Source organism: Cavia porcellus, unplaced genomic scaffold, assembly GCF_034190915.1.
Source record: "Cavia porcellus strain 051 isolate PalLab524CR breed Dunkin Hartley unplaced genomic scaffold, mCavPor4.1 scaffold_26, whole genome shotgun sequence".
Taxonomy (NCBI): Eukaryota; Metazoa; Chordata; class Mammalia; order Rodentia; family Caviidae; genus Cavia; species Cavia porcellus.
In genome coordinates, this window is record NW_026947509.1 from 47,835,656 (window position 1) to 47,849,842 (window position 14,187).

General features: G+C 38.6%; 1 protein-coding gene across 2 annotated transcripts in view; it reads right to left on the minus strand.

Moving 5' to 3' along the window:
- Acadl (acyl-CoA dehydrogenase long chain) overlaps nucleotides 1-14,187 on the minus strand; it is a 36,961-nt gene that overhangs the window by 16,183 nt on the left and 6,591 nt on the right. For both annotated transcript variants that reach the window (XM_023567037.2, XM_063237435.1), the window contains exons 2-6: nucleotides 11,360-11,515; nucleotides 9,762-9,899; nucleotides 7,984-8,148; nucleotides 3,183-3,249; nucleotides 459-623 (exon numbers count right to left, since the gene is read on the minus strand). In XM_023567037.2, coding sequence (XP_023422805.2) covers nucleotides 459-623; nucleotides 3,183-3,249; nucleotides 7,984-8,148; nucleotides 9,762-9,899; nucleotides 11,360-11,515 — 691 coding nt within the window. The remainder of the gene's footprint in view (nucleotides 1-458; nucleotides 624-3,182; nucleotides 3,250-7,983; nucleotides 8,149-9,761; nucleotides 9,900-11,359; nucleotides 11,516-14,187) is intronic.

The following is a 14,187-nucleotide window of genomic DNA, read 5'->3' on the forward strand; positions in this document are numbered from 1 at the left end:
AGTCAAACCAGGTCCATCTGACCCCAACTTGTGACTTCTCCACTGGACTACACTGTCATTCAGGCTCCAGTATTGTCCAGTTCTCTAAGGAATAAGAATTTTCAAGACATTTGCAGCAAAACTTGTTTTTGGTAATACATAGGAACATATTTTCTGTTTTTAATTCATGATTTTCTTTAAAAAAATTAATTTTCTTTAACAAACTTCAAAAAGAGTTTGCTTAATACGGTAAGTTATTTGCCATCTCTAAAACAGATATTCAAAATATCCTGATTCATGTATTTTGCTGACTACCGGAAAGAGACGGCATTCTTTAGAAAGAATGATCTTTCTAAAATCCTCATTCCAGGAGGTCGGCGTAGGAAGCAGGTATGACAGTGCCACCTGTAATTCTCTGCATGTCTTTTCTGATTGACAGTAACAATTGCTACCTGAATATGAGTTACATTATGACTTACCTGGGCCTTTAATCCCATTTTTTGTAGCTTCCGTCCCTTGATGAATCCTTTCATCCCATTTTCCACCAGAAAAAGGCTAATGCCATGGGCAGGGGATCGAGCTTCGCGGTTTGTGACTGCGACTACAATCACCACATCACTTAGCCACCCGTTGGTGATGAACACCTGCAAAACCCCAGGTGTATGATCACACTCCGTGATTCTTAAGTCCACACAAGTCAGGACTGGTGAACGCGTATTTACAAGGACTAAAACAAACAGAACATGCTTTCTTTATGTCTCTCTGTGCCCTGTCTGAACACATGCAGGACTGTATTTTTTCAGCATGCACTCCACTATGGCACTTCCTTGTTTAAAAGCCTTGTAAGTCTCCCAAGTTTTCTGCCTTCCACGGTAACAGTGAGCACTTTATGTAGCTGACACAATGGAGTTGCTGAGTGATTTTTGATTAAAGCATCCAGCAGTTGCTATCTGTGTGCTCTAAAACCCATGGTCTCAGACATGCATTAACTATGGGTAATAAGCAAACAATGGAATGGAAGAAGGTGGGGTGGTCTACAGGGCAAAAATCATTCACGTGAATCCTGTTCCCACAATCGAAAAATCAAATGATTTCTCCAAACACTGTTGTCGAATTCATTACAGAACTGGTTTAATGGATTGTAAATCCCTCCTACAATAGTTTGACCGCTTGTATTTCCATCGTGACTGACAGCCTTTCTAAGAAAATTAAAAGGGAATTCTCTCTTTTTCTGTGGCCTTTCTCAGTTTGCATTCTAATTGTGACAGTCAAAAGTTTGAAAAGAATTGGAATTATTCCTGATGGACGTAAGTTTTACTAAATGCTTATAACATAAGCTCACTGTGTTATACAGACAGGACATAAAGTGAACAAAGCAGGGAAACATTTGAGTATAATACAAATATCACTATGAGTTTCCTTCCTTAGCCCTTATAGTTGGAATTTTCTCTGCATTCTGCGTGCTGCTTTTTCACTGCATGTCGACACAAACTTATCTGTAATTATAATAATATAATAATCATGTAGTTGAAAACTTTCGGCTGAAATTTTATAGGTTAGATACTAGTTCTGACGTACTGTATTTACTTCCTCACTCTTTTACTTTCATTTGCTTTCCATTTTTTTACTGCTCTTATTATAATAGGGTTTTTGAAACAGGCAATGGCGTCTTTGGTGAGAGCTTCTCACAGCAGAATGGGCTCAGATTTGTTTTTTTAATAATACAGGTTGAACCTACGGCTTCGCCTATGCTAGGAAAGCGCACTATGCCTCAGCTACATCTCCAGCCCTTGTAATTTTGCAAGATGGTCTTGTTAAGTTGCTGAGACAGGCCTTGACTTTGTGATCCTTCTGCCTCAGCATCTTCGGTAGTTAGGGTTAAAGGCATGTGGCCATAGTGCTGAGCCCATTTATTTTGGACTAAATATCCCACTCTTCTTTTAAAACAAGCTCTTTGTATATGGGCAGTTAACTGAATACTCATTGCAATCAGCCTAAATTTATAATTTAGACTTATATTTCTTTATGCACATTTGAGTAACATAAATGGTTTATGGTAGTCTACAAAAATGCTTAGAACATGAAATATGTTGTTTCCAACTTTTAGAGATGTGCAGTGCATATTAGGCTGTCAGAGTGAGAAGTTATGCACATCTTCCAAATTTATTTGACCATACAGGTAATATTTTTGTCATGACAAAATTACAGAATGTTGTTCAGAAACCGAGAATTTCAAAAATCTAGTCTGCACACTGACATTAGTCCATAAACTGCCAGCAGCCTCTGGTAACATAAATATAGACATTTTGTGAATGTTTAGTTTCCTAGTAATGATATTCTAAGAACACATGAAGATATTAAACTGAAACTAACTGGAAATAAAGAGAATTTTTAATGAAGAAACCAAGGCTGGGGTATTGTTCAGTTGTACAGTACATGCATAGTACTTTCCAGGCCCTAAGCTCAACACTCAGAGCCAACATCCAAATAAACAACAAACAGAAAAACTCACCTTTCAACAGATCTTTGTACATATTTTCAGTTAGACCTCCTTGGAACAGTATAAAAAATAAGCATCCTTCTTTCACTTACCACTCAGTTAACAAAACATATTTACCAAGTACTGTGTGTACCAGACATGAGCTTAGGTACAGACATTACCACTCATCCTCAGACACTTGAAGGGATATGACTGCTGCTGAGCCATTTGTAACCCCGTTGCAGGGATGTGTGGCAGTGTGGTCCAAGTCTATCAGTGGGTTAGAAGGACTGAAGGGCTCTCAGTTGATAACACCTGGTCCCTTTCTGTCCTAGGCTATTTGTAAACTCTTTGATATTCACCAGAAAGATTTCCCCCTAAATCTTTCATTGACAAAGAGTTCAGCTATCGGTCCCATATTTGAGTAACATGGACGGTCCTTCCCCCTATCTTCCCTTTTCCTGGTTTGGAAAGGGCTGTTTAGAAACTGAAACAGTTTTTATGCAGTATTTGTGAGAGAGTACACAACATCAAACACAGAGACTGCTACCACAGGTCTTAGGAATACAAAAGCTGGAAGCTTCTTGCTATCTCTAAGCACTGAAATGAGCAATTTGTGTGTGCATCCTTAGGTCTAGGAGATTCAATAACGAGCAGAATTTGAGACATTATTACCCATAGCATGCCTCTGGAGAGCAGGTCTAGAAAGCCTCTCCTTACACACCTTGCTTCCATTGAGAATCCAGTCACTTCCATCTTTTTTGGCATTTGTTCTGACTCCTTGTAAGTCACTGTAATTGAAAGAAATGATTAAAAAATTACCAGTAGGTAAAAAATCAGATTATACAAATGCTGCCATGTAAGTATATAATGTAATTAATTCAAATTGGATACATTATAAAACTCCTAATATTCACATGATTGCAATTCACAAAACTCCTTAATATTCACATGATTGCAATTATGTTGGATATAGTATATTCTAAAGGTATTTCATGAATGAATCATTTAAATCAGTGAGACTTTAGAGAGCGCACAGACCTCCAAACGGGACTAGGAGGGTATTCCAAAGGCTGCCTATGTTACTGAGCTTATGTGTCATCACGCATCACATTTTTACCTTCCTTTATACCCATTGGCACCTTTCTTTACCTCTAATTCATCACAAGATGAGCTGCGTAAAACACTATGGCTCAAGTGCCATTTATTCTCACAAATTTGTTCTTAAAGTAGAATATTTCTCTAAGTATCAAAAAAAATAATTAAAATACAAAATAAATACAAACAATATTCCAGAGGAGAAAATAATTTTAAAAAACTTTTATCTCCTAACCAACTTTCTAAAAATATACTTTGTAATATATTTAAAGGACACAGATACACATACACACGTATTTTTATACAATTGTATCCATATATATGATTTTGACCTCTTAATAACATTTTTTTCTGTAAGATAAATTTGACCCACAAGGAAGACCATAAGAATTTGTCATGATTTGATTTATCATGTTTGCACTCCACATTTCCTGGAGGAGCTGGTATGTGTGTATTGTACATCTTAATTCCTTTTTTCATCCTTTTTCTACCCCACCATTTCTTTCTCTCTTTTTTGTTTGAGACAAGGTTTGGCCTTGAGCTCATTGTGTAGCCCAGGTTGGTGTCGAACTCATGGCAATCCTCCTGCCTCAGCCTCCTGAGTGCTGGGATTACAGCTGTGCACCACACCTGGCACTGCCCTCCATTTCTTAATCCTCTTTCCCCCTTGAGAAAGATTTGCCTCTATACTTCCTATTATCTGTATTGAATTTTACTCTTTATTAATACTCTGGGTTTTTTGCATAAGAGAAACTATATGTTAGTTATGCTGTGTGTCTGACTTACTTCACTTAATACATGGTCTCCAGTTGTAGCCTTCTCCTCCATGGAACACTTAGGCTTCAACAGTCATGAATACCCTAACAGTGAACAGAATCATCCATACATATTTCCCTTCAAATATTAGGAAATTTTCATGATTCTTCCAGTATATGGTCTTTATATTTTTATACTCCATGGAAGCTTTTAAAATTTTTTTAAATCACTCTTTGTATTATGCTGAATAATGCTTCCAAACACCTCAGGTCCTAATCCTAAAGCCTATTAAGTGTTGCTGCGGCAGGTTAATCCTGATCATCAACTTCAGCGGGTGAATAAACTGCTCAAGAGGTGAGTGGATCACAGGCCGCTGACCGCATCAGCAGATTAATCCCGGGAGCTCAGAGCAGGGTGGGCTGGAAGTGGGCGGGCAGTCTTTCTGCAGGAAGTGGGTTCTGGGCTTGTGGTGCTGGGAACTCAGTCCACAGCTGGTTCTGACCTCTTCCTCTCCGGTTCTCCTTTCTTCTGTCCTCCTGGACTGCTGTGACTTGAGCAGCTTTCTTCTGTGCTCTCCTGCCCTGATGTTTCTGCCTAGAGGCAGCTGAATGCAGACTGAAATACCAGTGAGCTGAGCTAAAAATAAAACTCTCTTCTTTTAAACTATGGGTGTTAAGCATTTTGTACTGGTGACAGGAACACTCACCAGCAGTCACCTTACGTGAAAATAGGATTTTAAACTGATCGTGGGGTTATGTGCTGGTGATCCCAGTCTCTGGCAGGATGACACAAAAAGATCAGAAGTTGGAGCCCATCCTGGGTGGCTCAGACACTTGGCAAGATCCTTCTCAAAATAAAAGAACAAAAAAAAAAAAGAAAAAAAAAACCCATTTAAATAACAGCTACTGGTATAGCTCAGTCAGTGCAGAGGCCCTATATTCAATCCCCATTTAAAAAAAAAAAAAGGATCTTGCAGAAATGATTAACTTATGAAGGATGTTAGAATGGGGAAAATACCATATATTATCTGGGTGAGTCCTAAATATCATCATAAATGTTCTAGAAAAAAGGCAGAAGTAGATTACATACACAGGAAAGGGAAAAAAAATGCGCTCACAGAGGGACCAAGCCAAGAAATGCCACAGCCACCAGAAGATGGAAAGGTAGGGAATGGATCTTCCCGAGCCTTCGGGAGGCAGCTTGGCCCTGCTGACACTTTGATGTGGGCTCCGTGATACTGATTTTGAATCTCTGGGCTTCAAATTAAATTTCTATTGTTTTAAGCCTGAACTTTGTGGTAATTTGCCACAAAAGCCATAATAACATCTATATTCTCTTAAGAGTGTGCACCTTAAAAGACCTCATCTTCCCATCTACCTGAGAAAGTGGTATATTTGACCACATGCTCCTTGCCTAACATGCTGCTTTGAGATGGCTATCTTTAGAAAGACCTGATGCTAAAGCTGTCCTTGGCTGGACCTGAAAATCTGGATGTCTGAAGATTCTCCATATTCTCACACCTAAAATGTATGTCCGCACCATCTGCACAAACAACATGGCTGTGCTGAACAACTACTTACCCTGTGGGAACCTCAACTCTGAAAACACAGTGGGCAGAAGGTGCCTGTGTTACCAGCCTCCAATGACATCCTGGGCACTGAGTCACCAACCAGCTATGTCCTGGTAGATAACAGCTCAAACCACTGTTATAACTTGTTGCTGAAGGAATTGAGCATGTTCTGCGTGACTTCACTGGAGGAAACTGAACAACTGTTTTTACTTTCTAGACACCTCGTGGAGGCTTTTCCTTCTGTGGACTGTGGTTTGTGTCTTTTCACTGTAATAAATCACAGCCATAGAAATGATAAATGCCCTCTTCCACCTCACTGAATCTGGGGTTGGTGGTGAATAGGGAGATCCAACACACCAAGATATTAAAAATGAAACTCTAAACTTAGCCTTTGCATGTCTAATCATTTCAAACACTGTGGGAAAGTTTCAGGAGGGAATTACGTAACTATGGAACCACCAATCTGAAGACAAGTTCAAAGGACGAGATTTGTGAATCAGTCTGAACCTATTACCAAAAGAATACTGCCATTAGTAGACATTTTAAAGCTAAACACAGTTGTATTCTGAAATCATAATTTGCATCAATTAATAGGTACAGGATAAAGTAGCACTACTAAAACCTATACATAGTCTTTTAAAACAATTCTTCTTTGCAGGGACTTCCCAAGGTAACAAGTGTAATGACTCAGTTAGTGAATTTTTCTTATATTTCTGCATGGTAAATATAAAATAATGAAAATAGTTTAACAAAACATATCGATTGAAAATGCCAAAAATTCAGATTCTCACAATGGTTCTCTTAAGAAGTATTATTTAAATGTCACTGATACAAGTTTTTAGGTTCAGAGAATTTTACCCAAGACCATGCAGCTGAGGTCACAACACCCTCATTCAAATACAGCTGTCAGTTCACTCCTTGCACTTGGTTAAAATATCTCATTCCTTATTTTCTGTTTTTGCCTAACATAGGGAACACAATACCTCTACGGCCCGTGAGATTATTATGTAACCAAACAAGAAAGTCCATGTGAAAGCCCTTATAGAATGTTAAGGTATCATACAAATGCACGTAATTATACACAGTGAAGTCTCCTGCCTACGTGGGAGAACAGCAAAGCTCTTGGGTTATTTGTAGCAATTAAGGCCTTTTTTCTTGGAGACCAAATCAAAGCGATATAGGGCGGGCAACCTGCTCTAAATGAAGGCACAGGGAACCAGGTCTCATCTTCTCTGCTTCCCTCATTTCCCAGCACAGCTTCTTAACACTTTAACACTCTTCTTCATTGACAGCTGGTTTCTCCAATTTGCATTTTTACTTTTAAAATCTGCTGGGCCAGCCTGTCTTTAGTTCTAAACACACATTTTATTTTTATTTTATTTTATCTTTGTGTTCCAGAGATCAAACTCGCGACCTCATACTTGCCAGGCAGACACTTATGCAGCTGAGCTAAATCTCCAGCCTTAAATACACATTTTAAACAGCTTGTTCAACATTTCTAATGCAAAGCTCACCCCACTTTTAAAATTCATTATATTAAACATTCAACTTACATTCCACAATTTGCACAATATTTCAAACACAGCAGCTACTACAACCTGCTTTAATATCATTTGTATATAAAAATGCCTTTTCTATTGGAGTTTCAAGTTACTCAAGGTCATGAATTATGTGGTGTTCACCTTTATCTTGCTCTCAGCACACAGATTGGAGACTTACAGACTTACAGACTCTGTCCTTGGAACCCTAGGATCCCTGGGGTACTGGTTGCAGAACTCCTTGAACGCTACAAAATCCACAGATGCTACGCTACAATGGTGTGCTAGTTACATGTAACTAATACGTATCTTCCTGTACACTGTAACTCATCTCTAGATGATAGCACCTAATATGGTACAAATATATATATGTACATAAATAGATATTACAACATATTATTTATATGTTGGGTATGGAAAGAATTTTTTTCTGAGTACTTCTGACCTGAGGCTATTTGGATCACAGAGGTGGAACCCACAGAACGGGAAAGCTGAATGTGCTAAGAAAATGTTTCTATCACACCATTGCTTCCAGGAGTGAAACCAACCAAGTGGTGCCTTACCTCCCAGCCCCCGGCTCCGTCATGGCGATGGCACCGATACATTTGCCTGCAGTCATCCGGGGGATGAAGTGTTTAATCTGTTCTTCCGAGCCATAATTTGCAATGTAGGGCATGACAATTTCTGAATGAAGACTAAAACCTGGGCCTGTACAATTTGTGTAGCATCTTAGGAAGAAAAAAGGAAGTCAATTTAAAACATAAAATGTTTATTTTGCAGTTCTTGGGTTTTAAAATTTTTAATCAAAATGACTAATACATGCCCGAGGATATAGCTCAGTGGTACGGTGCCTGCCTGGCAAGTACAAGATCCTGAGTTTGATTCCTGGTATCAAAATAAAAGACTAATATAACAAACAGTTAAAGGACTTATACTGGGCAATAATCTACCTCCTCATAAACCTATGACATCCTTGGGGCTGGGGATTTAGCTTAGCAGCATAAGTGCCTACCTTGCAAGCCTGTGGTCATGAGTTTGATCCCTGGTACCGGTAAAAATACAAAGGAAAAAAAAAAAACAAAAAACCTATAACATCCTCACTGTTTTCTCTCCGCTTGTACTAACCTTTTAATTGCCCATTCTAACATAATAGCAATGCTCTAACAGCTTAGTAAATACTTCATGAATTAAGAGATAAATTGCTGAGCCCCTAGAATTGTATTTCCCTAAAATGACAACTATTTTTATTTATGGCAAACTATCTTTGGATACCTTATTTCACAAACACCTTTGTTTGCAAACAATGTTTTTCCAAACAGAAGCACTTGGCAAAACTTCGTTTTTGTTTTCAAACTCTGCATTAGGTGACAAACACCAGGATAGCCATCATTCCACACAAACACAAATATGGCCTTCCTTTCCAAAGTCACAGAACAAATGTATGAGCTTGTGATACCATCATATTTTAATATTGTTGCAGTCAGATTATAAATTTTGTTCTTTGCTGTTCTCTTCTTAAATTATGATATAATAAAATTTCTCTTACATAAATTTTATTACAATTTTAATTTTAAATACCTGCAAAATATTCCAAATTGTTAGTGTCGCATAATTTACTTATTCTCCTACTGCTGGATATTCTAGATTGCTTCGAAATTTGGAGAACAATGACCTCAGGTGACATGACTTTTATTTTTTTCCTCTTCAAATGTCTTCATAGGATAAATTCCCTAAAATGGCATTGTCATCAAAAAATATTTTCATCTTTTTAATTCTCCAAAATATTTTTTTTCTAATCTGTAATGCCACCAACAGTGTATAAAAATTCCACTTTCACTAGAACACTACAATCTTGTCACCTTGGGTATTAGGATTTGTCATTTTCACTAATCTCATAGACACAAAAAAATAGTATCTACAAGTCATTTTAGCTTATAATAATGGACAGTAAAGATGTTTTTTCATCTAACAAAATCTAACTGTATTTCTTTTTACATGAAGTGTTACTTCAAAAATTTTGCCCATTTTTAACCATGATTTTCATTTGTTCATATATTAAACTTTTTCCCATTCTGCTGTTCCCTTTCAAATACATTTTTAAGAGGAAAATATCATATAAGCCAATCAAACATGAGGCTTTCTCCTTAATTTTAAACAGCTCCTATTTAAACAGCTTAAAAGAGGATTTCCTGTTCTTGCCACATTCAAAAACGCCCAAGAGTACATGAGTTACTGTATGATCGTTCACATTTTATAGTGCGTTTTCAATCATCCCAGATTTAGAAAGCATTAGTTATCACTTCAGAAAAGTGAATGCAGGCTTCGATGCCTCGGTACTTACTGCTCCTCCCAAACGATAGCTGCTGAGAACAAGTCACCGCCGATACCCCCATGATGCTCTGCAATGTTGATACCGAGCAATCCTTGTTTTCCGGCTTTTTCCCAAAGCTCCCTACTCACTTCTCCAGCTTTCTCCCATCTGCAAATAACAGTTTCAAGTCAACCAAATTTCTTTCAAAGTATTTAAATGGCTGCACTTTGAATTTATAAATGATTTTGCGCAGGAATGCACCCTCAATTTCAGGTTAACTTTGACAATACCATACCTTTCTATTTGTATTTGAGTCCTCCAGTCTTTTCTCTTTCCTACTTCTATTTGCCACCTTCTGCCTCTTCCTATTTATCGGACCTAGTAACCATACTCACTGCTACTCCTGGGTATGGTTGTACTTGGTCAGTGCTCTTAGGGTATAAAGATTAGTTGTGTCACACAGTTAAGGGTATGTGGTCAACTTGTAAAGAAAATTCTCTGCCTACTTCATAAAATGCTGAACTCACAGAAACAGTTTATCAAACCTGCCAAGAGCAAGCAACCTCACTCCATTAATCAGGAGCAACAAAAGTGCAGGAGCTCCTTAGAGTACGGATTTGTCCAGTGGATTTCTGAAAAAACTGTGTTCCTCTCGATTCGTGCTGGGATAAACCCAGCACCTTGAGCACGCTAGTTAGGCGATGTGACCACAGGAACTAAAGCCCTACCATCTTCCTCCTTTTAACATGAAAACGACAGAGGAGGAAGCAGACGGCAGTTAGAAATACTGAGAGAATCTAAAACTTTTTGTTTTCTAAAGGAGTAGATGCAGTCAGTAAGATGCTTGGCAGCTGGAGATACTGACTGAAGGTGGGTATCAACTCAAGAAATCACAGAAGAAAGGTTTCGATTATCACTGGTGTTTGATGTGTGCAGTTACTGCCTTACATAACTTTGGATTCTAATGGAAATAAAATTTAAAATTTGTTCTAAGTGTAGCACTGTATTGTTACTGAGTGTATTTTGGAAATAGGAAATATTTAACAGAAATGATAGCTTTTGCCAATAAAGTAATCAGTTATTAATCAAGAAACATCCAGTACTGAAAGTACTTAGAGGTGGCAAATCACCTACCAAAATTTGCACTAGGCTGGCCTTTTGAGCTTTTACATATTTTAATTCATTTATAAAACAGAAAAAGGACATGCAATGGATTACTAGTTTATTGCCACTTAACCACAACTTTCAAAAATATTATCCTTAAATTGTACATTTTCAAATTATCTCATTACTGAATCATACATTTTAAAATTCATTTAACACGGCTCAGTGTGGTAGTGCAAACATGCAGCCCCAGCTACTTGGGAGATTGAGGAGGAAGACTGCTTGAGTCCAGGAGTTCAAGACCAGCCTGGGCAACACAACTCCCATTGCAAAAACACAAACGAAAAACAAAAAAAACCAAATCCCTCATTTAAAAAAAGGTAACAAGTGAAGAATGCCACGATCTTACATTATTATGGTGAAAAGCCATAAAAATGTTAGTGAAAATTGAACAGCAGTTTTTCTGTCCAACGTACAGCATTTTACCATTCTTTTCATCCATTAAAGGAAGGTGAGCTACTTACTCTGCATGATAAGGAACCACTTCTTCTTGAAAAAACTTCCTTACACTCTCCCGGAAAATATCGTGCTCTGAAGAAAAGATTCTTCTGATTCCTATATCTGTAAATCTTTTAGCAGAGGAACTTTCTAGACGTGCTTCCCCTCCAGAATGTGAACACCTTTAAAACACATGCAGTAAGAAAATTAAGTGAACTGTACTTGAAATTAACGTGACTGAATAACATGGAACCTTGAACGCTTTTCCAGAGACACTTTAAACATCACCATTTTTGATAGGCTCTGCCTCACTTTGCTGGGATTAAACTTTTTTTTTTTGGTACCGGGGATCGAACTCACAACCGCACGCTTGCAAAGCAGACGCTTATGCCGCTGAGCTAAATCCCCAGCTCTATGGGATTAAACATTTTATCATTATTTACATCTCCATGTTTAATTTCATAAAATGGATAATGCCTGAACTAATCACCAGTCAGGCCTAAGGTGAAACACATTGTTTTTACATGATATATGGTTTAAATTATGTAAAAGTCAAACAGTACAACAGAATAATACTAACCTTCAGGTCACACGCAATGTTTAAAATAATGAAACCCTCTAGATTTAGTATTTATACAGAATCACATAATTTCAAATGGAAGGCGTATAAAATGCAAACTGTGTTAAAGATATGGCTAGATTACAGAGCCAATCTGGGTGGAAATCAAATTGCCCACCAATCTCTATATGAAACTGGATAGAATTATTTAAGATCTTCAAGAACTGACAGTTTCCTGTGCTCCCTAGCCACCCCTTTCCTGCCATACCCCCTTCTACCCACACTAAGGTTACGAGACTGATCTGCAATTCTTTTAGTTCAGTGGTCTTTAGGTTGTTTTAATTTTTAAAATTGGTGCTCCTCTTTGGTCATTTGCAAGACCACATCTTATTCACATTATTACATATTCATATATTACCAAACTATATTTTCTGTTTTACATTAAATTTTGATTTAGGTTTCTCTCTTCCTTAGCTAAACCATGTTTTTTTTAATCTTCTTTTAAGTCTTTGTTTGGAAAAGACCTATTTAATATGATTGTGTTGGTTTCTTTTCTCTGATTGCTGAGACAAAATACCTGATGTCCAAAATTAAGGAAGGAAAATTAGCTTAGGGTTTGTGGACGTTTCAGTCCATATTCAGCTGGCTCCAAAGCAGGGTGGCGTGGCAGAGGTGCAAAAGTTCATGGCAGGGACAGATGCCAAAAGCAACAAAAGCAAAAAAGGTGGAGCATTGAGCGAAGACTCTTTCTGTCCTTTATAGTGCATGTAGGCCACACCCAGCACTCACACCCATAATCCCAGCACTGGACTGTGAATCAATCACAGACTCTAGACCCCTGCCCTCATGATCACATGAGGCTTTGGAAGAACATTCAGATACAAACTGTAACAATAATTAATCACAGCAGACAAATTTTTGTTGTGCTGTTGTTTGCGTTGTTTTGTTCTTTGTGGTAGTGGGGACTTGTAGGGAGCCGAGTGACAGGCATTGCTGCCTCGATGTCTCTCTCTCTCCTATGGGCACTGTGTCTGTCTACATTAACCATAATCCTCTCCTGCTTATGTCACGTATCCGGATGTGATGGTGACCCTGTTGTATTTATCTGTTTAACCTTTTCCTGTCCCAGCTCCCGCCCTTAGCATATAAAAGGTGTGATCATTTTCTAAACAAACCGGAAGCTTGATCAGATTATTTCGTCTTGCTTTCATCTCTCTTTTGTCTCCCCTATGTCTTTTATTTAATCCCTGTTTCCCCTCCAGGAGTTCTAAACTTGTTGATCTGCAGGCCGGATCAAGTGGCGCCCAACGTGGGGCTCCTGGCACAGAAAAGTTAACGAGGGAGTCGTTCGAGAGACAGCCGGCTTAAACTGAAAGTGAAAGCAAATTAAACCAGAGACCTCGGCCGAGGAGTGAGTAAACTAAATCAAGGATTAACGCTTAAAGCAACAGGACATTAAATTAAGTACCGAGACCTGCGCAGACGACTACCCGACGTCCTGCCCGAGTCACGGTGAATAAACGGCAACCCCATTTCCCTTCCCAGACATGGGTCAAGTATTGAGCGAACATGAAGTGTTCGTGGGAGGCCTTATAAAGGCATGAAAGACAAGAGAGATGAGGGTTGGAACAAAAATTATTGCAGTATTTTTCAATTTATTCATAAGGTTTGCCCTTGGTTCCCCCTAGAGGGTTCTATAGATACCAAGAGATGAAATAGAGTAAGAGATGCTTTAAAAGATTATTATAGAGTTTTCGGTCCAGAAAAGGTTCCTGTGACCACCTTTACATATTGAAATTTAATTTCTGAGCTGCTTGCCCAGAGGCATGCAGACCTTCAGGTTGAGGAGACAGTTACACTAGGTGAGGCTACCTTGCGCAACTCTGTTAAATCTACCTCAAAACCGTCCTCAAAAAAATCTAAAGCCTCTGATTTCTCAGATGCAGAGAATGATGGCCTGTTAGAGGTCCTCATACATGGTGATCTGCCACCACTTCCACCTGTTGACATGACCAACAGGTCCTAGGATGGCAGCCCGCCACTCCCTGTGCCTCCATGGCAAATTGGGGATTCATATAAGCCTTTAAAAACAACCTTAACTCTAAAAAGCTTACAGCCGCACAGCAGCTGGTGCAGGACCAGTTAGATACAGGCCACATTGTTCCTAGTAATTCCCCTTAAAACACACCTATCTTTGTTATCCAAAAAAGGTCAGGGAAATGGAGGCTGCTACAAGACCTTAGGGCGATAAATAAGACAATGGTCTTAATGGGACCCCTACAGCCTGGCCTCCCC